The sequence below is a fragment of the Mytilus edulis genome, chromosome 1 (assembly GCF_963676685.1).
Source record: "Mytilus edulis chromosome 1, xbMytEdul2.2, whole genome shotgun sequence".
Taxonomy (NCBI): domain Eukaryota; kingdom Metazoa; phylum Mollusca; class Bivalvia; order Mytilida; family Mytilidae; genus Mytilus; species Mytilus edulis.
The window spans coordinates 39,514,246-39,540,158 of record NC_092344.1 but is presented as its reverse complement, the minus strand read 5'-3'; the positions used below and the strand labels follow the sequence as shown (position 1 = coordinate 39,540,158).

Sequence of the window (25,913 nt, the reverse complement as noted above, 5' to 3'; positions counted from 1 at the left end):
ATAAAAATATATTATAAAAGTTTATGTTAGCTGCCTAAATGTATATATTTTAAAGGATAACGATGGAAATAACGTTAATTTAAACAGTAAGTTTGTGAGCATGTGTCAAACATATTTTGTGCTCATTAGAACACGGCTTTTTTTAACAAAGCGTAATAAGGACGTCATATTAGAATGTTTGTTTTACCTCTGATCTTCGTTTAGTAGGTACACATTACCTGACTTTTTCCGACGTAGTCGGTATAGTTTCGGTTTGTGCCCTTTGAACTTAAGGACGCTTAACTATGGCAACAGAATACGCATGCTCGAAAATCCTTTCTGTGATTGGACAAAATGCTGTCATGGTGGATGATTTGGTTGTGTTTGAAAAAACGTCTCGTTAATTATATCGTGATGGAAAGCAAGTGAAAAACTATAAATATTTGAACTAGATCTTACAAAGATTTATATTTTTATTAAAATAATTGTTTCTCCAATAGCTCTTTGCATCCGTGACAGCTGTTTATTCCGGACAATTATATAATTTTTAATGTAAACTTTGTTGTACGAACGTACATGACTTTTAGAACGCACCTACGCATGTGAGATTTCCTGCGGGGTTTTGGTAAATGTAAACAGAAAGATACGAGGACCGAGAATACCGAACACAAACAGAGAAAACATTATTTAAATGGTATCTTTGTGCTTCTGAAGATTATCGAAATGATAGTTTTAAACATATACTCAAATTTAAATGCGTCGGATATCTTTTTTAAAGATAGTTCTTGTTTCTGTTATGTAGGTAAATCAATCTCAATTATTATGTTTTTCGTTGTGAACTTTTCCTTTTTATGTATTAACATTCAACTTTCAACGATGTATATATATCCAATACTTCATAAGGTATTCAAGGGCTTGCGTTTCCTGTCATGATTTACTTGATAGATTTTTTAGCATACACAGAAGCTATTCAACCAAGCATCATGGGTAAGTTGAAACCACCATGATCACGATAGAATTATAGAATATCAGACGAGAACAGATATGTCTCATTTATTGCAGCCAGAATCTCTTTTTCTTCTATTATGGTAACAATGACATTAACGTTTTCAATTTTTCTGCTCTAGATTTGCATATCTACAATACATGTCTCTTCAGTGATTCATACAAAGGCAAAATCCGAAAAGTTAACAATAAAAATAAATAGCTTCTGTACCAAAAAAAAGGACAAACAGTATACACCAAGCCATAATCAAAATCGGCTTATCAAAAACAACCAAACTATCAGTAGCATACTCGAAATACTATATAAAATAAAGGTAAAAATAGATTAGTTATGAAAACTATAGAAAGCTTGATTCCAACTGTCCAATACTGACACACAATACAATGCAAATGATGAATACTAGAATTGCAACGGCTACCACTTATTGTATTTAATTATTTCTCACGTATATGACGCCATGCTACATTAAAAAAAGTATATGAAACTATATATTGATTGTTGCTTGATTGCTTAAAGTCCAGTTGCTAATATTTCAGGCATGTTCAGGACGATGAAACAATATAACAATAGATGTGGTATGATTGTCAGTGACACAACTATCCATCAGAGTTCGAAGCATTTTCCAATGTTTAGAAAACACATGTCATAGTGAATACTTTTTGACATTCAATTTGGACCCTTACTCGTTATGCTGGATTTATTATCACAACTTGTGAAGCAACTTACCAATTTGAATAAAAGAAAAAAAAATGAAAATTATGAACTAGAAATAAAAAAAAAATAAGGTAAAACGAATTCTACTGTGATTTTTTAATATCTAAGTGCAGTTCTTATAAAGGAGTTATCAAAAAGTTATCACATATATATTGTAGTGCACGATTTTTGTTTACAAAAGTATCGTCAATAGTTCGGTTGTCAAATGGAAAGGGATAACACGTTACTTGTCAACAATGAAGATAGTAAGTTGTCTCTTACATATAACATGTTAAATTAAAGTTTCAATTATTTAGGTTAAACATAAATCTATTTATCTATACAGAAAATATGATTTTTTGTATAATTCTCTCAATAACGCAATCTTTGTACATGTATTATAATTGCAGACTTTAATTGTGTCGTTATTGGTTTCTGCGGTTCAACTTGTCACACCATTTGCAAGACGTCAGCTGGTGACACACGTTACGAGTCTTGGTGAAGTGACTGGTATAAAAATATGGAAATACAACACGACAGTTTATCAATTTAAGAAAATCCCTTATGCTAAGCCACCTCTGACTTCGCTTCGCTTTGAAAGACCACAACCAATCCGCTCTTGGAAGGAAACATTAAACGGAACAGAATATGGACGCAACTGCATGCAATATTTATTTGAAAACGATAAGCGCCTTATTCCAAACTTGAAAATATCGGAAGACTGTCTCCATCTCAATATCTTTGCACCAAGAGATTTAAATAAAACAAGCAACAGACCAGTGATGATTTGGGTACATGGAGGAGGGTTCACAAACGGCCAAGGTATGATGTTTGACGGCTCTAAATTGTCATCATTATATGATGTTGTCATCGTTACAATTAATTATAGATTAAATATATTTGGCTTTATAAATGTTGGTAGAGGACCAGGGCGCAACCTTGGCTTATGGGATCAAAGATTTGCTATTAAATGGGTTAAAGATAATATCAATGATTATGGAGGAAATTCTGAAATGATTACAATATTTGGTGAATCTGCAGGAGGTATAAGCGTTGGACTACAATCTGTAATTCCGAGAAACAAAGGGCTTTTTCAAAGAACAATTGCGCACAGTGGATCTTTGCTTTCGATACGGGATATTGACGACACCGAAAAACTAACCAGAGAAATTGGTCGGATCTTTAACTGTTCAGAATGTCATTATGGAACGCAAACTTGTTTAGATTGCTTAAGAAACGTTTCAGCTGAAAGTCTACTTGAAAAGTATGCAGCCGCTGAACATAATCTTCAAAATGGGTTTTCTATGAACAGTACCATTGGACCTATTGTCGATGGGGAACTGATACCAGAAAATCCTATTGATATGCTATCGGACTCGACATCGCCAGCATCGCAGATGTTTAGCAGCATTGATTACATAACAGGAACTAACGACTGTGAAGCTGGTTTATTTTATTTTAATCTAATTGGACAACAGGCATCATTTAACTTTGACTTGAAAAAAGGAATTCCATCTCGCATAGTGTGTAATTTGTTTGCTCCTCGTGTATCACGTGATATTTTCAAAGCTTGCGACAAAGTATCAGAAGAAATATGTAAAAAGTATTCACCAGAAGATAAAAATCATTCCTTATTACAAGAAACGTACCAAGCAATGAATGCCTATAGTGATTTGGAATTCGCATCGCTAGCAGTCCAAGATTTAGATTTTCATAGTAGAAGCAACAAAGGAACATATCAATACCTTTTCACACATAAACCGACATGGGGTCTTATTGAAGACAGACCCAGTTGGCTTGTTGGTGCAAATCACGCAGATGAACTGGAATTTGTTTTTGGTTTGGAGGACTGGTTTCCGGTGAATATCGATATCAGCCCATTTGAAGTTGAGTTATCGTCTAAAATGATGTCATTTTGGACGACCTTTGCAAAAACGGGGTAAGCTATATCATAAACATGTCTTTTTCATTAAACCTGAGTACAAATGAAATAATAGTTATCAAAGGTACCAGGATTATATTAATTTGATACGCCAGACGAGCGTTTCGTCTACATAAGACTCATCAGTGACGCTCAGATCAATATAGTTAAAAAGCCAAACAATTACAAAGTTGAAGAGCATTGAGGACCAAAAATTCCATAAAGTTGTGTCAAATATGGCTAAGGTAATCTAATCCTGGGTTACGAAAATCCTTAGTTTTACGAAAAATTCTAAGTTTTATAACAGGAAATTTACTAAAATTACCTTAACATTGATATTCATGTCAACACCGAAGTGCTGACTACTGGGCTGGTGATACCCTCGGGGACGAAACGTGCACCAGCAGTGGAATAGACCCAGTGGTGTAAATAATTATCAAAGGATGTAAAACAGAGCCTTAGTGTAATTCAAGACAACCTTATTTCAATAATACAAAAGTAAAGAGAAAAGACAAACAACACCTGCCAACCAAACTTAATTAAGAGATTAACAAACTGGAAGACTACCAGTGTTGTTGTCTAAACCGCACGGGAATACAACGGTGCCAAACAATTTAATTATAATTTAACAAAAAAATCTCATCTTAATTTCCGGTAAAAATCCTTTTTTTTTGTTCCTAGTTTGAAAATAATTTGGACATGTTATTCTATTTCGCCATTTTAATTATATAATACATGTTGAAATTGACCCCACATACTTTCTGCAAAATTTTGTCTCAAAATATATTCACTCATCCTCCTTGATGCTGTTTTTATTAAGTTATATTTCCCTGATTGTCTTTCAAAAATTCTAGAGTCGCAAAGCGAATACAAGTTGTAATTTCATGAACTTGATATTGATTTTCTAGGAATCCAAATCCAGAAAATACACAGGAATGGCCAGCATATGACAAGACCATTAAGAGGGTTATCATTTTTGGAGAATATAGGAATTCTACACTGGATGGTTTTCATGACAGAATGAGGTTTTGGAATGAAGATGTTCCTAAACTTGTGTCAGAGTGTCATCAGAAAATACTTCTTAGAACGCCAAACCAAGCAATTAATACCACCCTAAGCGCAGATTGTTGTTCTGTCGTAATTTCAATCAGGATTGTAGTGTTGCTACTTCTTTGCCACATCTTTATTATCTATTAGGGGTGTTTTAAGCAATGAATGACAAAGAATAAAAAGATATACTAAATTAGTACTCATTTTTTAAAGTGAGATATATCATACTAAAACCGGAATAACACTTTTAAAAAATTATTTTACATGAACTCAAACAAACGGCACACAACAGTTGAACCAATTACGGAAATAATATGTATTTGAAGATCATGCTTTATTCCTGTTTCTTCGCTATCATCTAGCTTGTATTATACATAAAAAAATTGCGTTATGCAGACATTGGCAGAATTTCATTACTGAAGAGACTTTAATGTCTTTAATTGTCGAAATTTGGTTAAGTAAAATTGATACCATTAATTTCAATTTATACCACTGTTTCGATACATCTGCAGGTGAACTTTTAGTGCTCGAGGGTACTGCACTTCTGGCATGAAAATGCGTATATTGTTTAATTCAAATTTACTGTTCAAGCTTTTAAACCTCTTATGTTTTGTGAAAAACTCTTTGTTTGTTATTGTCTTCATATCAATATTCAAATATACTACCTAAAATAAGTAAAAAGTTATATTACCAGTAGAGGTCTTGTACAAAGTAGTTGCTGTTCTTCATATCTGTTCCTATCATTTCATGTTACTTTTACGGTAACATAATTACCTTTAAAAAATTATTTACAAAAACACGAAGCTCAAACGGAAATTGAAATAGGGGGAATCCAAAAAAAAACCCAACAAAAAACAAAAAAAACTGACAAAATAAAACGTTATATTATATCAACCAACGGGAACACATGTGAAACAACAGTCATATTCATGACTTTGAACAGACATTTTGCTGCACAAATGTTGGTTAAAATCTGGATTTATAGATGATTAAACAATCCACTTGTATGATTGTTGTCTTTAGTTCCGTTATATCAACCACATGTGTTATCAACCCAAACAGACATAAATTGGACAATGTGACAATAATTGGGATCCAACAGGCAAAAGTGATTAAACATGCATATGCATGACAGACATAGCACACACATGAATAACAAATTCAAGCAAACATAAAATGACCATATAACGAAGAATGGATGAAAAAGCTAATAGAAATCAAACATACATATACATTAGGGCGACAGTAGTTGATCGATGTTCAAATCTGGAAAATCAATTATATAAGACAAATCAAGGTACTTATTCATAAACAGAAACTTCGGTAATCGTACGATATCTAGTAGGACAGAGTAAGCGTCTCCATCTATGTATGTCTCATCCACCATTCGAATTCAAACTCAGTCAAATAGTTATCAATCAAAGGAACAAGGCTTTTAATTTGATATGCCAAACGCGCGTTTTTTGTGACGTTTGCATTTTCTAATGCCCAAAACGCGAAACAAGGAATGTGTTTTTTAATTTGATAGATGCTTTTTGTGTTTTTTGTATATATTTGTTTGTCTTGAGATTGTAACACAGTGATGACTGCTGTTACCATATTTTTACTATTTTACCGATTATGTCTGTTTTGTTTACGCATCGTTGTAAAAATAACGGAATTTGATGCAACTGTCATAAAAGTGAGAGGTCTAGCGCTATAAAACGAGGTTCAATCCACGATTTTCTACATATGAAAATGCCTGTATTAAGACGTGAATATGACAGTTGTTGTCCATTCGTTTGATGTGTTTTATCCTTTGATTTTGCCATTTAATTAGGGTTTTTCCGTTTTGAATTTTCCTCGGAGTTCAGTTTTTTTGTAATTTTACTTTTCGTCTATTTAAGACTCGATCATCAGTGGCGCTCAGATCAAAATAGTTTGAAAGCCAAACAAGTGTAAAGTTCAAGAGCATGGAGGAACCAAAATTAAAAAAAAGTAATCTTTGCCTTGGATGAGAAAATCCTTAGTATTTCGAACAATTCATACTTTTGTAAACAGTAAATTTATAATAACGACCATATAATTGATATTCATGTCAACACCGAAGTGAGTTTGGACTCGGTGACTATATATCTGGTCGCAATGGTGAACATAACACTTATGAAATTTCGATTTCAGTCGTTTCAGTCGTTTTACCTCGTAAATCTTTTAAAGCATTTGTGTTATGTAAGGAACACATACCTGTTAATTTAGTTCGTATAGTGTGAACATGCACGAACGAAATATATTAACTGAGATATGTTGAGAAGTTAGGAGTATATTCTGATTCACATGAGTACACCAACAAAGTCGGCCCATTGAAATAATCACTGTCTGTTGATATATCAATCCGCCAAATCTGAGAAATTTATTAACGATTAAAAAGGTCAACATTTATTTTGCACATACATGTATCTGTAATGTGTCATTCTGAACAGTTTTCCTACTTTATACTACTGTAACAAGGGACGTTATAGATTTATGAATGGTCAATTGTGCCGCATTTCTGCGCCTGTCCAAGTCAAGAACCTCTAGTATTTGTTAAACTCTTTTTGGAAAAATAATTGTTGTTTGTTTTTTGGATGGGAATATTAAGTTTGATATTCGATAACGACGCCAGCATACCGAGGTAAATCAAGAAAAAGTTTGAAATAGAAATAAAAAAAACCTATGATTTTCTCTTAGTCTTAAGCATTCCGTCAGATAAACATATAAACGGCAAATATTTTTGTTGTTATACCAGATACGCGTTGTTTGTCGATCATAAAGATAGAGATTGTAAGGTCACAGCTGACTTTATTTGTTTATTTTTTTTTCGTGTAATTCAATATAGAACCTTTAGTTGTCTTTGTGGTATTGACGATCGTTGTTTAAAAAACCTCTCATATTAAGTATTTATCTCATAGCTGCAATAATATTACAGTAAAAAATAATGATGATAGTGTTTTGTTGTAAACCGTATAAGGATTCTACATATGAAACGTTCTCTTGAATGTTTCACAAACTGGGTTGTTTGTAGCTAGGAACAAAACTTATGGATTATCAAACTTTCTGTGCTTTTTAACAATTTCCCTCATTATCGTTAAAGAACTTCTTATAAACTTCATTTTCCCTTCAGAACATCTATATACTTTTCGGCAATGCTGTTATTCTAATGAGTTTTTGGTATTCCTATGGACACCATTTGTGATCCCCTTTTATATATGTATATATGTATATGTTTTTTTTATAAATGATAGTTAAGGTTCAACTTAGAAAAGATCTGCCTAAATTCCATATAATTGAAAATATCAATATTATTGCACAACCGTTTTCTTCTAAAAAAGGGATCTACTTGACAAAAATCTAATATCAACAGCAATAACTTTACTTTTGTTTATAAGGAATTTAAGTTACACAAGAGAAAATCTATTGAAAAATGTACGTAAAAAAAAAGACGAACCTTCGACCCAACTTGTTAATCTCATTAATTTTGGTTAAAAGCATAATTTAAAAAATGTGATGAAATTTGTGTTTATAATTTGTAAATCATGTAAGGTCTAATTACTTTACGTGAACTGGAAATTGTTTAGCCAAATTGAATCATTTAAAAATAAGTAAGTACAACAGTAACTCTGGCTCTTTGACGGTCGGTACACATGGCAGCTTATAGTCACTAATAAGTAACATAAAGCAAGTTGTAGATAAAAACGTATGCCAAAGATGTTTCGTTGCCTCCTGTGTTTCATTTATAACCCTTGTTATTTGATATTTACACTGCGATTCTCTTTATTGACAACAAAAGTTTACGATCTTTGTACCACTGTACGCTTAGAATGTTTCCCAGTTAACTCGGCAGATTGGGTAGAGAAAATAATTGTGACTAAATAAGTATTCAGTCATACTGATAGTAGTCTGTTGTTATTTATGTATTATTGTCATTTTGTTTATTTTCCTTTGTTGCATCTTCTGACATCAGACTCGGACTTCTTTTGAACTGAATCTTAATTTACGTATTGTTATGCGTTTACTTTTCTACATTGGGTAGAGGTATAGGGGGAGGGCTGAGATCCCATAAGCATGTTTAGCCCCGCCGAATTTTTTCGCATGTCCCAAGTCAGGAGCCTCTGGCCTTTGTTAGTCTGGATTATTTTAAATTTTAGTTTCTTATGTATAATTTGGAGTTTAGTATGGCGTTCATTATCACAGAGCTAGTGTATGTGTTTGTTTGGGGGCCAGCTGAAGAACTCCACCGGGTGCGGGAATTTCTCGCTGCATTGAAGACCTATTGGTGAACTTCTGCTGTTGTCTGTTCTATGGTCGGGTTGTTGTCTCTTTGACACATACCCCATTTCCATTCTCAATTTTATTATACTGGTATGGGTTTCAGTTATCCACACAACTATGGTATTTACTACGGGTGAAATACATAAGAACAATTCACGTCTCGGACAAATAACTGGTTTTACAATATTTTAACAAATACAACACAACATTATATTATTTCAATAGAATACCATATGCAAAACCACCACTGACATCACTACGTTTTAAGAAACAACAACGGTTCTGGTCTTGGGAAGGGATAATGAATTGGTCAGAACCTGGATCAAATTGTATGAAGTATGCGTATGAAAGTGACAAACATCGGAAGATTAATTGTCTATATCTTAAACATTTTGCTCCAACAGATTTAAATAGAAATAGCAATCGTCAGTGATGGTTTGGATTCATGGTAAGGCATTTTCGAACAGGGAAGGTATGGTGTTTGATAGCTCTAAACTGGTAGCAGCTGTAGGTGACGTCATTATAGTAACAATAAATTATAGATTGAAAATATTTGGGTTCGTGAATTTTGGAGAGGAATCAACACGTAACATTAGGTTGTAAACTCAGAGATTAGTTAAAGATAATATCGAGGATTAATGAGGAAATCCTCAAATGATCACAATGTTTGCAGAATCTGCAGGGGCTTAAGTGTGCAACTTCAGTCAATAATTCATAAATACAGAGGATTGTTTCAAAGAGCGATAGCTCAGAGCGCATACCTGGATGGTACCAGAGACTCTGATAACTACCTATGAAAAGCTCCCAAGAAACATAAGCGGAACACTAAACTATTCAAAATGTAAAACTGAAACAGTACCATGCTTAGAATGCTTATAATGTTTTTTTTTATAATTGTTTTTAATACTATAGTGTTTTATGCTAAGATATTGTTGGAAATCACGCACAGAAGAGAACGTTAACGTAACGCGGCATTATTGTATATCCAACGTCGTTTACTTATGACGTTATCTTGTACTTCAGTCATCAATACAAATTCATACAGTTTAGACGTCTTTGTTATATTACATGCAGTTTTAGTAAAACCACTTTACGATATTGGTACCGTGACCAGAAGAAGATGACTTCAAAGCTGAAATCTATACGAGCGGGACACAGAAGCGCAGTTTCTAGGATTTTAAGAAGATTTGAGGAGAGAAGTGAAACAGAAGAAAAACCGGAAGAGGACGAGTTGGAAACAATTTTGGATCCATTAAAGGAAAAGCAAGATATTCTGAAGGATTTGGATAAGAACATTTTAGATAGTGTACAAGAGGAGGATATAGAGCAAGAGATACTTGACACAGATGAGTATAAATTTAATTTAGAGACGAAAATACGCAAAATTCGTAAATTTATTCAAGCTGAAACATCAAATTTAAATGCAGCCGCTAGAAGTTTTTATGAGACACTGCAACCCATTCACAATGTTGGCCCCGTATATAACATAAGAGATGACTCACAAAATACTGGACTCAATTTCACGACTTTACGTTCAAATTCAACCGTCAATAGCAGCAACTTTCACAAACTACCGAAATTGAATTTACCTACATTTGATGGAAACGTACTAGAATGGCAATCCTTTTGGGATTCTTTTGATTCAGCTATTCACAACAACAACACTCTAACCGACGTTCAAAAGTTTAATTACCTAAAGTCTTTACTAGAGGGAGAAGCGTCATATACAATTGCCGGATTTGCTCTTACGCACACAAACTACAACAAAGCTATTGAACTCATACATGAAAGATTCGGACAAAAGCATAAGATAATCCAGTCGTACATGCAGGCATTATTAGACATACCCGCACCAAAGAATACGCTTTCACAACTAAGAAGTTACTATGACAGAACAGAAACATACATACGTGGACTAGAATCTCTTGGACAAGCACAAGACTCGTATGACTCGTTATTAGTTCCAGTCATACTTAACAAAATGCCTGGTGAAATACGAAAAAACTTAACACGTGAGCACGGTTCGTCAGATTGGTTTCTCGGTGATCTTAGGAGATCTATCTTTAAGGAGCTGGCCATTTTAGAGTCTGGTAAAAGTACAGAAACAGGTGAGAGTCCGAGCGCTACAGCTACGTTCTACACAAATACAAAATCACGTAAAATCTGGCCAAAAAACAATTCAACCAATTCAACACAGAAATCTCATACCATAAGCTGTGCATACTGCAAGGAACCCCACTATTCGTCAGAATGTACTAAATATACGGATCCAAACGACCGCATGACAATTGTAAAAAAGGAAAGACTATGCTTTAATTGTTTAGGGCGACACAGTGTAGCAGATTGTAAATCAAAATCAAACTGCAAGAAATGTAAAAGACGTCACCACACAAGCCTATGCAACAAAGACCACGACAAAGAAACTGCAACTACAAGTAGTACATGTACAGTACAAACACACAACGCGGAGGAAGCTGAGACAACAGTTTTATATTCATCTCTAGACCGTGATCGCCCAAATGTCTTGTTAAAGACCGCAATTGCACCGCTAAGCTACAAAGGACAAACGATTGACACCAATATACTTTTTGACGAAGGCGCCCAAAGGTCGTTCATAACAAGGCAAGTAGCAGATACATTAGATATAAGACCAACAGGAAGAGAGGCAATAGCATTATCGGGATTTGGAGACACTGACAAGAACAGCAGAGTACAACAACTAAATACAGCAACAGTTAAGTTACAAACTATTTATGGCGACCATATTTCAGTAGATGTTTTAATTGTACCAAAAATAGCCGCACCATTGACGACTTACATTCATACTGCCAAAACTATGCCGTATTTACAACATTTAAGATTAGCTCACGCCGTAAATAAAGATGCATCATTTGAAATAGGATTACTTATTGGAGCTGACCAATATTGGAACATAGTTGAGGATGAGAACATCAGAGGCGAGGGACCTACAGCAGTAAGGTCCAAACTAGGATACCTACTCTCAGGACCACTCAAAAGAACCAGTTCAATCAACGAAACACACTTTAGTACTACCAATTTAGGAGAAACAGAAGAGACGCATACTGACGAGGATACAGCTGAGAGGAATACTATTAACATTGAACATATTTCTACATTTGAGGACACTTTAAGGACAAAACAAAGAACCACTGGTCCGTTGAAAGTAAATGAAACAGAGAAATCAGCTTTAATGTGGACAAGAGACATTAACAAAAACAAATGCTTTTACGATGATTTACAAGGAATGGAAAAATCAAAATCTCAGTGCAAACAGCTTTACTTATATCAGGAATTAGATTACAGGGAGAAACTTACAAGAAAAAAGAAAGTGAAATAAATGTGACACCGTACTATAACAAACTGTGGTAAAAGTTTTAATTTTAATGATGGACTTTAAAGTTAATTTCATATTTATTATTTTAACAAAGAGACTTTAATTATTTTACAAGTTTTATATTTTCACTTTTCTTGGGCCGGAGAATGTTGGAAATCACGCACAGAAGAGAACGTTAACGTAACGCGGCATTATTGTATATCCAACGTCGTTTACTTATGACGTTATCTTGTACTTCAGTCATCAATACAAATTCATACAGTTTAGACGTCTTTGTTATATTACATGTAGTTTTAGTAAAACCACTTTACGATAGATATATTGATATGTTCTATAGACGTAATATAAATGAATTTTAATGTGTGTTTTACAGTTTCTCATAACTTTTTTTAAGAGTTTTTTTTTTTTATAAATTGATCTGTTAATATTATATTGTGTTGTATATCAAATGTTTTAAAGAGGCGAGACTCTAATAAATTATTTGTTGTTGTTGTTGATGTTGTTGTAAGATCATCAGGAACGCTCAAATCAAAATAATAAGAAAGCCAAACAATATAAAATTGAAGAGCATTGAGGACCCGAAATTCCAAAAAGTTGTGCCAAATACAACTAAGGTAATCTATGCCTTGGATGAGAAAATCCTTAGTATTTCCTGATTTGGAATCTTTACTTATGTTTATCAGTATTGATTATATAGCAGGATCGAATGACTTAAAGTGATCTGCATTTTATTTGAGCTTGTTGGATAAAACAAACAAAAAATCTTGAAATGGAGAGAGGAATGCCATCTTATATTATCTGTAACCTTTTTGTCCTATACGAAACACAGGTATTTTACCAAGGTTGTGTAGTCGTTTCACAAGAAAGTGAAAAGTATTCCCCAGCTGCTACCACAAAAGATCAGTTTATGGAAACAATTTTTTCAGCAAATGCTTATGCAGATTTTGAATTCGCTACGCTTGCAGCTAAGGGCAAAATTTTATAGCAGAAGTCAGAGAGGAACGTATCAATATCTTTATACCCATTAGCCAAACTACACTTACAAACTAGACCTAGATAGGTTAAAGGCGTAGTTATGCAGATGAACTGGCGTTCCTATTTGGTTTGGAAAACTGGTATTCTACAGAATATGCTGTCGTGCCGTATGAAAATATGTTATCTTCTAAAAAGATGCAGTTTTGGACAAACTTTGCTAAGACGGGGTATGGTTGTCAGACCTAAAGATATTCGTTAATTCCTTTTGAAAATATCAAGAGCAAATATAATACATTGATACATAAGTAAATACATATGTTATAATGGTATATCAGTTTTTTTTTGTACCCACAAGAAGACGTCAGTTTTACCTTTAATAACTATCAGCTTTGTTACAGATACAAAGTCACGGCCGTTTGATTGTTCGGGATGTATGACTACATAGCAATGCCTGATTGGACACGTTCTGTCATGGAAATATTAATACTTGAAATTGAAATGTCTGTCAACAGAAAGGATCTGGTATGTGTTAGTTGTATCTACAACGTGTAGTACACATATGATTCACTATTGTGTTGTCAAGTAGGACTTAGAATGTTTTAATAGTGTAACAAAATACATATAGCAAGGAAAATGTAAAAAGAGCCTTTTCAATTTCCTTAAACAACTGAATTTCGCCATGTATTTTGGTCTGGCTTATGATAACCTCTTTCAGAGGTAAACTAAAGAAGCAATTCCAAAATTCTTGAAAAAAGTACACAGTTCCATTAAAAATTTTTCAATGAGTGATTTCAGTTTTACTGAAATAAAAGAGTATATTTTTCTATAGGACTGACTTCTAAAATTCTCATTTAATTCCTTATTTGTTTTAATAACTTTGCCAATAACACTTTACTGGTGTTTGCAAGATTTTTTTTTTTTTTCAGGAACCAAAAACTAGTTACAAATGAATGGCTACCATACAACAAGACCATTTTTGAAGAATACAGAAATTTGACTGTCGATAATTTTTATGACAAAATGAAATTTTGGAACTAAGAGAATCCTCAGACTGTTGAAGAGGCATGGAGAAATCTGTTGGTTTTTGTTAAAACAAATATTGTACTGCCGACTCAAACTGTCCTTTACATCACACAAAACAAACCATACAAATACTGTACTGCCGACTCAAACTGTCCTTTACATCACACACAACAAACTATACAAATACTGTTTTCCAAAGTATTCAAGTTCCTATTGGAGTGTTGATATTTTTTTCCACTAAAAGTCAATTTTCTTCAAGCACTCTGTTTTCTATTATCAAACCGTTCTAATAGCAACCACTCTACAGCGTCGATTGACCAGCTTGGAAACTGATGGGTTTGAATGTTAGTTCAGTTTTTTCTGAACCAAAGACCAATTCTGGGTGTGGGTACTTTTTGTACCAATCTGAATTCATTATCAACACTGCACAGTCTGGTATTTTACCAAATTGGGATTCCCAATTTAACAAATCGTCAACCATTACACCATAGTCGAAATTCCCGCCCTTTTCTGTAAAATCAATTATAACTCCAGTTCCAACCATTTTATTTGAAGGGAATTCATTCACGAAAAGTCTTCCTCTAAACATTTGGGCAAGTGCATCAACATGAGTGGTGGTGTGTTCGGCCATACCAAACCAATTTTCTTCAATCCTAAGAAAATAGTAAAATGCAGAGGTGTTGTTATATTCTATAAATAAATAGACAAACTATTCTTATCTTCGTCATCGGTGTCAGCAGCATTTATTGTTTCCATCAATATATTAAAATATAGAAAAGTTGTATGTCAGCAAGGCAAATAATATAGAAAAGTCGAACATATTTTTTTTCAAAATTTCCTTTCGGTTCTATCAGATAATTTCTGGAAATTCTATTTTAAGACGTTAATCTATATCGCCTTTTTTTAGAATGAAGTTGTTCTTCATAGTTCTGATGGACATTTAGAAAATGCACCTTTTGACAACAGGTGGGATTTCAGATTTCATAATGTTCCTTGTAAAAAAGATATAAGCTTTTTAATTTTCTGTTATTTTACCGCCATTTCAAAATGCTTTCGAAGGAATCAATTTCGAAAAGCATATTTTACTGACATTTCAATTTTGTTGAAATTGTTGTACACAAAGTGTGTGATAATTTTTATATGCTTAGATTTTATGTTAAACAACTGTACATAATTGCGTTCCTTTCCTAATCATATTTTGCACCACCCCTAAAAATCTTTAACATTTTCATAAATGTTTTAGTTTACATTTACTTAGATTACATTCTAAATATTTCTCGAAAACGTTATCAAGAATTAAATAGTGACGTTGCGCGCAATGTTGGAGTCCAATTATACAGCAAGAATATTTTTGAGTGTCCTTGTACCAATGTAAGGAAAATTAGAAATAAATCTATAAACCATATATATGATTTCAATATGCCCCAGAGACTAGGTTGCATATTATTCTTAAGGCCTTAAAAGTCTATTGGATTTCCGTTCTTAGAAATAGAGCAATAAGGTTATTTACTTTTTGAAAGTTATTATATTTGTTTAATTCAGTGTTTAAAGACCGACAGGCACATTGAAAACCATAGGACTCCCATACCCTTGATGCAAGGCTCAATGTATATATACCTTACCAAACATTGAGATTCTCGTCGAAGTCTATCATAATAACTGTAAAGTTGTTTGGTGGGGAAAAATGTAATTTTATAGCTGTTGGTCCAATCGTATGACTTAAATCAACAATGAATGTCAAAGTCTACATGACTGCAATTACCGACAATAAATAATGTCCAGAAAATAAAACGGCTCATCCTGTAAGCAAAAGGACAGTATTCATTGTCATAAATCAAATATCACCGTTATATTCTGGTTACAATTATAATTGAGATTGAAAAGCACGAATCAAAGATACTAGGCTCAATTTTTTGTTCGCAAGATACACTAGAGAATCATCACAGTGAATAAAAAAAGTTAAAAAGACAAAAAAATACGAAGTCGAACAGTAATAAGGACCACAGAAATATGCACCACTGCACCATAACAAAAGTCTTTTATCAGATTGTAAAAAACGGCCTGATTTATATACAAAATAATGAACATTGGGGTTATAAAATATGAGAATAATTCAATGATTATTTAAAAAAGGAATTAGAACTTGAAATTAAAATCTGAATTCTTTCCGACAATATTATTTGCATAGACACGTGACGAAAGACCAAAGATTACAATTATGTAAATAAGCAAGAAGAGTGCATGGGCTGCACTATTAACTTTCCACAATTAAAGTACAAGATATTGGTCAACTGATATAAAGTGCATGTTTCGATACCCTTATATAAACCAATATAGTTTGTTATCTACAATGAATGACATGAATATAACATTTCTTTAAATTTTAAAGTACATAAAAATATAATATTTTTTAAACATGAAATTTTCTATCACGCAAAGCAGATGATTTAGAATCATCTCATACTTATATTTAAGTAATAATTCCTTCATGTCATGCTCTATGCTTATTTTAACATGGGTAGGCATTATATTTGTCGATATTTTACACCGAGCATTAGCGAGGTGTAAAATGTGGTCAAATATAATGCCTACCCATGTTAAAATGAGCATAGAGCATGACATGAAAGAATGATTTCGATTATAATAGGACAAATACAGTATTTTTATAGTTCGAAGCGTACGAAATTACCGTAAAAATGATTGGCTGTTCCCGTTTCCTCCTCGAGGAGTCTGTGCATTGCATTTCATATTTGATAAGTTTAAAACCTACGAGCAGGGTAAATATATGTTGTTTTTATAAAAATATATAATAAAAGTTTATGTTAGCTGCTTAAATGAATATATTTTAAAGGATAACGATGAAAATAACGTTAATATAAACAGTAAAATCGTGCGCATGTGTCAACCATATTTTGTGCTCATTAGAACACGGCTTTGTTTACAAAGCGTAATAAGGACGTCATATTAGAATCCTTAATAATTTACACTGAGTGTCCATTACAAAAAATCACCATACGGTCCTATGTCAATATATTTTTAAAGAAAAACGAAGTCAACGATATTTCATTCCTTTTAAACTCAGATGCCTCGAAATCTTAAAAAATGATAATGAAATCTACATTATAGGCAGGTATGTTAGGTTAGATATTCTAAATTAAAATTAATTGCCGTAAAGAGTAAAATTTGTACCTTGTTTGGAAGAGCATATGGAAATCAACTGTTTTGTAAAAAAACTTCCCAATGCACTGTCCACCCTTCCGCATAGTGTATGTCTCTACAAAGTGTTTATCAAATTGGAAAACATATGTGATTGATTGTTAGAATTTAATGTTACTTTTGACACTCTTTGCTACATCATGGTGGCTAGTTTTCATTTGTGCAATGAGGTGCACATGTCTGGAGAGAACCATCTGCATTCGATAGGACTATTGGCAATCTTAATGAATTGAGATTGGAGTCTCAAGTTTTGAACTTTAAAAGTCAAATGTTTGCTAACGTGGTGCTACTTGAAATGGAGAGCATTTTGTGCTTGCTTCATTTTTGATTATTCTTTTGAATGCACTGTAGAAATAAAGATAAGCGAAAATAAAAAAAATAATAAAACAAATATATTTCTATTCTTTTACTTTAGAAGTATACTGATTTCAACAAAACTTCTATTTTTAATTTTGCGTTGCAGGTGGCTTAACTGCAAACTAATTGACTAGGATTATTGGTTTTCCAACTGAAGGTCGAAGGTTCTGTCTGGTTTCCTCAACTAATAAAGACTGACCGCCACTAAATAGCACAACAGTGCTGAAAGTGGGCCTGGCGTTAAACCCCAATTGATCCATCAGTAATTTTTTAACACTTAGGTAAAGTGAAACGTTAACAACAGGACTGTAGTATGCAAAGTAGTAGTTTAGAAGCTGCATTGTGCACTTTTTTTTATTGTACGATTTGAAAAGTTGTATTGAAGACAAATAGTGACAATTCAGCACTGTTGGCCTTAACAATAATAACACAAACCTAAGTCCCCGGAATGATAAATGTTAAGCAATTCAAACGGGAAAGCTAGATATAACAAGCGAAACTGTGAGCTACTGTTTACTACGGTCCAAATATTTCGGTAGACAGGAAGTTGTTAAGTGATCAATATAAAAACGCCTCACAATTTACACTGACTTATATAAACCCTAAAATCAAATTTCAGAAATCCTTGTGTAGTTCCTAGGAAAAATGTGACAAAAATTGTCAACTGGGCTATCATGTAAAATAATGTAAGGGTTCGGTAAGCAGGAAGTTGTTGAGTGATGAATCTGAAAACGCATCACACGATATAGCTGACTTATATAAACTCTGAAACCAATTTCAGAAACCCTGGTATTGTAGTTTCCAACGAAAAAATATACATGAGACGACGGATAGACTGACGAACAGACAGAAGTAAAACAGTATACCCCTCTTTTTGAAGCGGGTTAAAGCGGGGTTTAAAACAGAAGATGATGCATGATTGCTAATGAGAAGACTCTTCACAAGAGACAAAATGACACAGAAATCAACAACTATAGCTCACCTACGGCCTTCAAAAAATATGCAAAGCCCAAACTACATAGTCAGCTGTAAAAGGCCCTGAAATGACAAATGTAAAACCATTCAAACGAGAATTGACTCATGCTAAACCAATAGCAAAAAATGAAACATAATATATGCAAAAATCGACGAAAAGAACTAAATTCAAATTCAATTTTTGTTTCTGCTCGCATAACCACCAATCCCTTCTACCTGACACTGAAAAGTGTTCTGTCAGCTATACAAGCTAAACAATCAGTTGTAAAGAGTTTGATCGACACGGACCACAAATGCATCCAACACAAAGGCAAAAGACACAAAGCACCGATCTAGTGTTAAGAAACTATTAGTTTCTTATAGTTTCTTAACACTAGTCCAAAGCTCACTATACGTAACAAATGAGTTAATTTTTAGCAGATTTAGATAATTGTCTATAACTCTAAAGCAACACATATATATCAAGTAACGTTTTAATTCATTGAAAACAAAACATATATGTTATAATAAGTAGAACCGATCATGTTTTATTTGAAACTACTTGATATTTTTAAGCAAAGACTTGTTTCATTACACCACAATGAAACATAATTTACTTTTCTGATATCTTTTAAATAATACAGATTGATTGTCCTGAATTAATGTTAGAATAAACTTATTTTCCGAGATTATAAGTATAACAGAAAACGGGAACGCATTTTGGTAACTACTTTATTTTGATGATTTAGATATTACCTAACTAACACGTTGACGGAAGTAGAGGCAGGCTCATGTGTAAGCTAAGGCGTAAAACTTTCTTAGTGTCACGTTTTTTATCATGGGTTTTATTTAAAATTTTTGCATAACCTTGTTGTAAAGTACATACAGAACCAAGTCCATCTTGGTCACATGTTTAGCCAAACATGGACATATTTATATAATAATGTTTGTTTATTTAAGACCAGTATATATTGTCGCTATCAAATTGTAGATGATTTTTGTATGATATAATTGACGAAAATGGTAAGTTTTAGAACATTGCATAAATATTGTAAATAAATGAAAAAAAAATCAGGATAAAATATCATGTCTATAAGTTGATAACTGATAAATGTATCGAATCGTTTAATTGAGGAAATTCAGAAATAACAAAAAAAAAAAACAAGAAAAAAAAAAAAAAAAAAAAACCAGATCACGCCCTCACTAATTTGATTCTCCGTCAGTTTGAAGAAAATATTTCGTATATTTCAATTTTTTTTTAATAAGGACACTGCACGAGCAACGTGATTACTATTGAAACTAACGTTAAATAAAGAATTTACAACATCCACTTAGATGTGTAAGTTACAATACAATAACTACTCTTGCTGGATTTTTTTTATGTTGTGTCATTTTAAAATTTTGTATTATTTTTTGCAAACTCCTGTTTTTATTTTTTATTCTACTTTAAATTCGTGAATGCCATTGCATAAGAGAGGCGATTGTCAGTTATCTTTGTAGGCATTGACAAATGGTTGACATTGTTAAACTTTCCTCCCTCCGAAAACTATTGACGCCGACATTTATAGGGATAGTTTAAAGACATATTCCAAAACTTTGCATCATGAAACAATGAACAAAATGACATGCATTGACTTTTACATAGGCCTAATCTAAGCATGCTTTATTTAGGTCAGAGTTGCATTGTAATTACCTTTGAAAATTCACTAATTATTTTTATTGAGACATACACGAAAACATACTTATACTATTCTTTTAATCTACCTTATTTCAGACGACTTTGCTTGTATTCGTGTTAATATCAGCTTTTCAACAACTAACAACGTTAGCAACGAACCCCGTGTTCACACACAAAACACGCCTCGGAGAAATAAAGGGCATTGAAGTCAAAGCATACAACTCAACGATTTATCAATTTAAGAAAATTCCTTACGCTAAGCCACCGTTGGGTACACTTCGTTTTGGGAAACCAAAACCATTTGGCTCTTGGAATGACACATTAAATGCTACGGAATATGGACCAAACTGTATGCAAAATTTCTATTCATCGAATAGCCGCTTAATTCCAAACCATGATAGATCGGAGGATTGTCTTCATTTAAATATTTTTGCTCCACGTGATGTAAGTAAAAACAGCAGCCGACCTGTGATGATCTGGATTCACGGTGGAAGTTTCACCAACGGACAAGGTATGAAATTTAATGGTACCAAACTGGCAGCGGTAGGTGACGTCATAATTGTCACCATTAATTATAGATTAAACGTTTTTGGCTTTGCCAATGCTGGTGTAGGATCGATCCGGAATATTGGACTTTGGGATCAAAGATTCGCCATTTTGTGGGTTAAAAATAACATCGAGGATTATGGGGGGAATCCCAACATGATAACCATTTTTGGTGAATCCAGTGGTGGAGTAAGTGTGGAACTCCAAGCAATGAGTCCAAAAAATAAAGGACTATTCCAGAGAGCTATATCTCAAAGTATTTATATAGATGGTATCATGGACTGGGATAGTTACGAGTCACTCACAAGAGAAATAGGCCGACTTCTGAATTGTTCTGAATGCATAACCGGAGTAAATTCTTGTTTAGATTGTTTGAGATCAGTGCCAGCTACCAATCTTCTAAAGGCATATTCCGATGGTTATAACAATATAAATAGTGGCTACGGACCTACTGTCGATGGCGATTTTATACCCGCTAGTCCTGTTCATATGTTATCAAATCCTACGTCAGAATCATCACAAATGTTTAATAGTGTTGATTATATGGCGGGAATAAATGATTGCGAGTCAGCTATACATTATTATTATTCAATCAAAGGAGAGAAAAATTTTGACTTAAAAAATGGAATTCCAACAGATTACCTTTGTAATTTTTCAATACCATACATTTCGCGAACGTATTTTATAGAGTGTGACAAACTTTCACAAGAAATATGCAAAAAATACTCTCCAACCGATATGTCGAGTTCACTGTCACATGAAACATCGTTAGCAATTAATGTTCATGGAGATTTTGGTTACGCTTCAATTACTACTCGTGACTTAGATTTTCATACCAGAAGTAGAAAAGGAACATACCAATATCTATTTACACATAAGCCAACATGGAAATTTTTGAAAGAACGTCCCAGTTGGTCAGAATGCGGCGCAAATCATGGTGACGAGATTGCCTTTGTATTTGGTTTGGAGACCTGGTATCCAAAAGATGTCATTATCAATCAATACGAGAGTAAATTATCTTCCAAAATGATGACCTTTTGGACAAACTTTGCTAAAACAGGGTAAACAAGTTTTTATCTTAACATTTCATAGCGTATTTACTTTTTTTATGCGTTGTTGAATGATGATAATTCCTGTTTTCATTTTTCGTCTTGAAATAGAGCTAGTAAAATGCTATTACTTACTGTTACTGTGCTATACATTACCTAAAAATATAAATAAAATGGATTTAGAGATTGCAAATTTAGATAGCAATTGATAACCTGAATTCAAGGGTACAATTAAATCTCATTTATAAAGTAAACTACAATAACCTTCGGTCTTCATGTTTTTAAAACAGTTTATGTACTACAAATTTATGTATACATATTTTCTATATGATATTTCTGTTAAGAGCGATCAGTATTGAATTGTACCTAGAAAAAATACATATTGTTTTTACTGAAATTGGCAGTGCATATAAAACATGTTTTAAAATGCTTTACACACTGATAACACTTACATCAATATATTTTTCAGGAACCCGAACCAAGAAGGCAAACACGAATGGCCAGCATACAATAAGACCAGTACAAATTTTATGGTTTTAGGTGAATATAGAAACTCCTCCGTGTACAACTTTCATGACAGAATGAGTTTTTGGAATAAGGATGTTCCGCGGTTAGTTTCGGATTGCAAGAAAGCGTCACAGAGCCGAAATGGAACAAATAATGCAAACATAGAAAACACGTTCGGATAAGTGACTTCAACATATGATTGTAACAGACATTGTAAATTTCATAATCTGAATTTGTCTATGAATGTAAATAAAAGTGTATGTTAAATACAATAATATGAATTCTTACAAACGATTGCAAAACACAAACCAAGAAGTTAAGCACGAATGGTTAGCATACACAAGATCAACACTAAGTGAAAGGTTTAAGGTAAATATAAAAAAAACCACCATCTATATGTACAATGCTCATCTCCTTAAGACATATATTAAACAAAGCAAGTAAAAAGGAAAATAACCCACGTCCACTTGTGTTTGTAGTATTTGTATTTTTATCCATCTGATGAGTTTAACCTTTTTCAACTTATTTATATAGTTTGTTCTTATGTTGTATTGTTACACCACTGTCCTAGGTTAGGCGGGTGGGTGGGATCCCGCTAACATGTTTAACCCCTTCGCATTATGTATGTGTGTGCCTGTCCCATGTCACGAGCCTGTAATTCAGTGGTTGTCGTTTGTTTATGTGTTACATATTTGTTTTTCGCTCATTTTTTTGTACATACATTAGGCCGTTAGTTTTCTCGTTTGAATTTTTTACATTGTCATGTCTGGGCCTTTTATAGCTGAATTTGCGGTATGGGCTTTGCTCATTGTTGAATTAAATGATTGGTACCAATTCGATTGGCTAGAATGGGATGTAAAATTAGGAACATGTCCAAGACAAGAGAATATATTTTATAATGGCAAGGGTAGTCAAGACCAATACCACAGTAATTATTGCTTCATGCTTACTTTTAAAATACGCAAAATAAGCGAAACTGAAGTCTTTACTTCTCAAGAAAAACTATACTTGTAAACACTTTTTTTGTTGTCCTTAAAAAGAACTTATTTTGTGAGTGGTGGTTGGTAGACGGACGGTCTTTAATTTATGATTGTCCGTTTTTCTGGTTTGATGATAAATTCGTCATATCAATTTTAGTAATATTACTTTTATTTTAACTATAGTTTACCTGTTAACTAAATGCGCGCAAATGTAATCAAAAGCTGCAAACAAACGTATTTGTTTTTATCCCCAAATGATCGCAAAAGAACAATGGAAAATCCGATTTAAAAATCTTTATTTTACCCCGCTTTAAACACTGAAAACTAAATTTGGTCATGATTGTCCCGTTTTTCTTCTTCCAGGTAAGGAAACGAATTCAATAACTGAATGTATTAGGTTCCGCGAAAATTATGCGCAGGGTCGGACAACACATAAAGTTTTCTCTTGGCTATTTACATTTAAAACATTCTCTATATTTTACAAGGATGTACAGGATGTTACTGTCTAAATTTTAGCAGAGCATGCCTTCCTTTAACAGTGTCGACTGATATCGCTGATGTTATCAGTTGGTTCCAGTCCCTGATAGTCCTTGTTAAGAATGGTTTCCCGAATGCGTTTGTTGTAGCCCTTTCTCTAGGTAGAAACGGATTTCCCTCTGGTCGGCTATCGTTTGGCTTCATATATTGGTGTCGATCTATGTCTATTAGATCATGCGGAATCTTAAAAAGCATGCATAGCCGATGTTGTTTCCTGCGCGAGTCAAGGCTTTCCCATTTTCAAGTTTTTATTATGTTTGTTACACAAATGTTTACAAATCTAATCAAACAAGCAGCTCAGTAGTGATAGTTTGTAAAGAGTATTTTCCTTTCAGATCTGTCAGACACCGTTTTCCTATCTTATCATTAGGAACTTACCAAAGAGTAAGATAATGCTTTCGGATAATAAAGATGCAAGAAGATGTGGTATGGGTGCCAATATGACCACTCTTCATCCAAGTCATGCTTTTCTAGAACTGTTTATGACGTACGTAAACTAAATCCATTGGGTGTGTTCTAATTGATATTTTATTCTGGGAAAACATGGTTTGCTTATTAGTTGAATTTGGCTTTTAATGAGCATTTCAATATTTCAATTAAATCCTGAAATCGTAACCTAATGTTTTTCTTGTTATTGTTTTTGTGTCTTCAGTCCGTATGGTCGAGTCAAACCTTTAAGATATTTTGTTTTAAAGTTTGTTCGTACGGATCTGTTTGTTGGGCTAATATACAACCCTTTCTGATTAGAGATAGGGTTGAGTGCTACACATATACAAATATAACCCCGACATGTAATAAACATGTTCCAAGTAAGCATAGCTAACACTTTCGGATAGTATACATTAAAGAAGATGAATTACGAGTGCCAATTGTACAACGCTCCATCCAAGTCACAGTTTGTAACAGTAAACCATGATTATAGATCCGAGTGCGGCCTTCATAACGAAGCATTGTAACACACCAAATAGCAAGCTAATTCGGCCCCAAACTAATTAAAATTAAATAATTCAAACCGCGAAACGGTCTAATCTATGAAAAAAAGAACGAACACGAGAAACACTTAGGATTTTCTTGATAGAGGGTTGCTATTCAACAAGAGTTCTAAATGGTGAAGTTGAAATCATCCCTTCGTATTTTAAAATTTTACGGACGCTATCACGAGTTGGTTAACCGTTTCAAAGATGATATCGGATATGTTCATTACGTCGTAACTACAACCCCATTCCCTTTCATGAATGTGACCTACTGAATTGGACTATTTAATGGATTTGTTATAACATGAACAACACGACGGGTGCCACATGTGGAGCAGGATCTGCGTACATTTCTGGAGCACCTTATATCACCCCAGTTTTTGATGGGGTTCGCTTATTCTTTAGTTTTATATGTTGTGTCATGTGTACTATTGTTTGTCTGTTGGTCTTTTTCATTTTTAGCCATGGCATAGTCAGTTTAATTTCCATTTATGAATTTGACTGTCCCTCTGGTATTTTCGTCCCTCTTTTTGGAATCACATCAACAAACGACAACCACCGAACAACATGTTATTGACTTAGGACAGGTGAAAACAAATGCAGCGGGTTTTATCGTATTAACACACACAATATGTTCCTTTTGATTGATAATAAATTAATAATGCTAAACTACAACAGCAACTACAGAATTATACTGTGTTACTGGAAGGAAAACTGTTATTAATGTAGCAGCATGCTAATAATAATAATTAAAAGACATGTTATCAATAAAATGCAGTAAAATCATAGCCATAATTTTTTTATTGTTTTTCAAAAATCAAACTTT

The 25,913-nt window shown here is 33.4% G+C and overlaps 3 protein-coding genes across 3 annotated transcripts; all 3 read left to right on the top strand.

Moving 5' to 3' along the window:
- The first annotated feature begins 1,847 nt into the window (after positions 1 to 1,847).
- LOC139482452 (carboxylesterase 1C-like) lies at positions 1,848 to 4,888 on the top strand. The gene is made up of 3 exons (XM_071266352.1): positions 1,848 to 1,944; positions 2,089 to 3,617; positions 4,508 to 4,888. The coding sequence occupies exons 1-3, from the start codon at positions 1,936 to 1,938 to the stop codon at positions 4,794 to 4,796; spliced, it is 1,827 nt and encodes a 608-aa protein (XP_071122453.1). The 5' UTR covers positions 1,848 to 1,935; the 3' UTR covers positions 4,797 to 4,888.
- Positions 4,889 to 10,056: 5,168 nt separating this feature from the next.
- On the top strand, positions 10,057 to 12,294 carry LOC139514458 (uncharacterized). Its single transcript, XM_071303785.1, has one exon. The coding sequence runs from the start codon at positions 10,057 to 10,059 to the stop codon at positions 12,292 to 12,294; it is 2,238 nt and encodes a 745-aa protein (XP_071159886.1).
- A 7,457-nt stretch (positions 12,295 to 19,751) lies between these two features.
- Positions 19,752 to 22,866, top strand: LOC139482413 (carboxylesterase 1C-like). Its single transcript, XM_071266319.1, has 3 exons — positions 19,752 to 19,839; positions 20,591 to 22,101; positions 22,559 to 22,866. The coding sequence occupies exons 1-3, from the start codon at positions 19,837 to 19,839 to the stop codon at positions 22,776 to 22,778; spliced, it is 1,734 nt and encodes a 577-aa protein (XP_071122420.1). The 5' UTR covers positions 19,752 to 19,836; the 3' UTR covers positions 22,779 to 22,866.
- Positions 22,867 to 25,913: the final 3,047 nt, after the last annotated feature.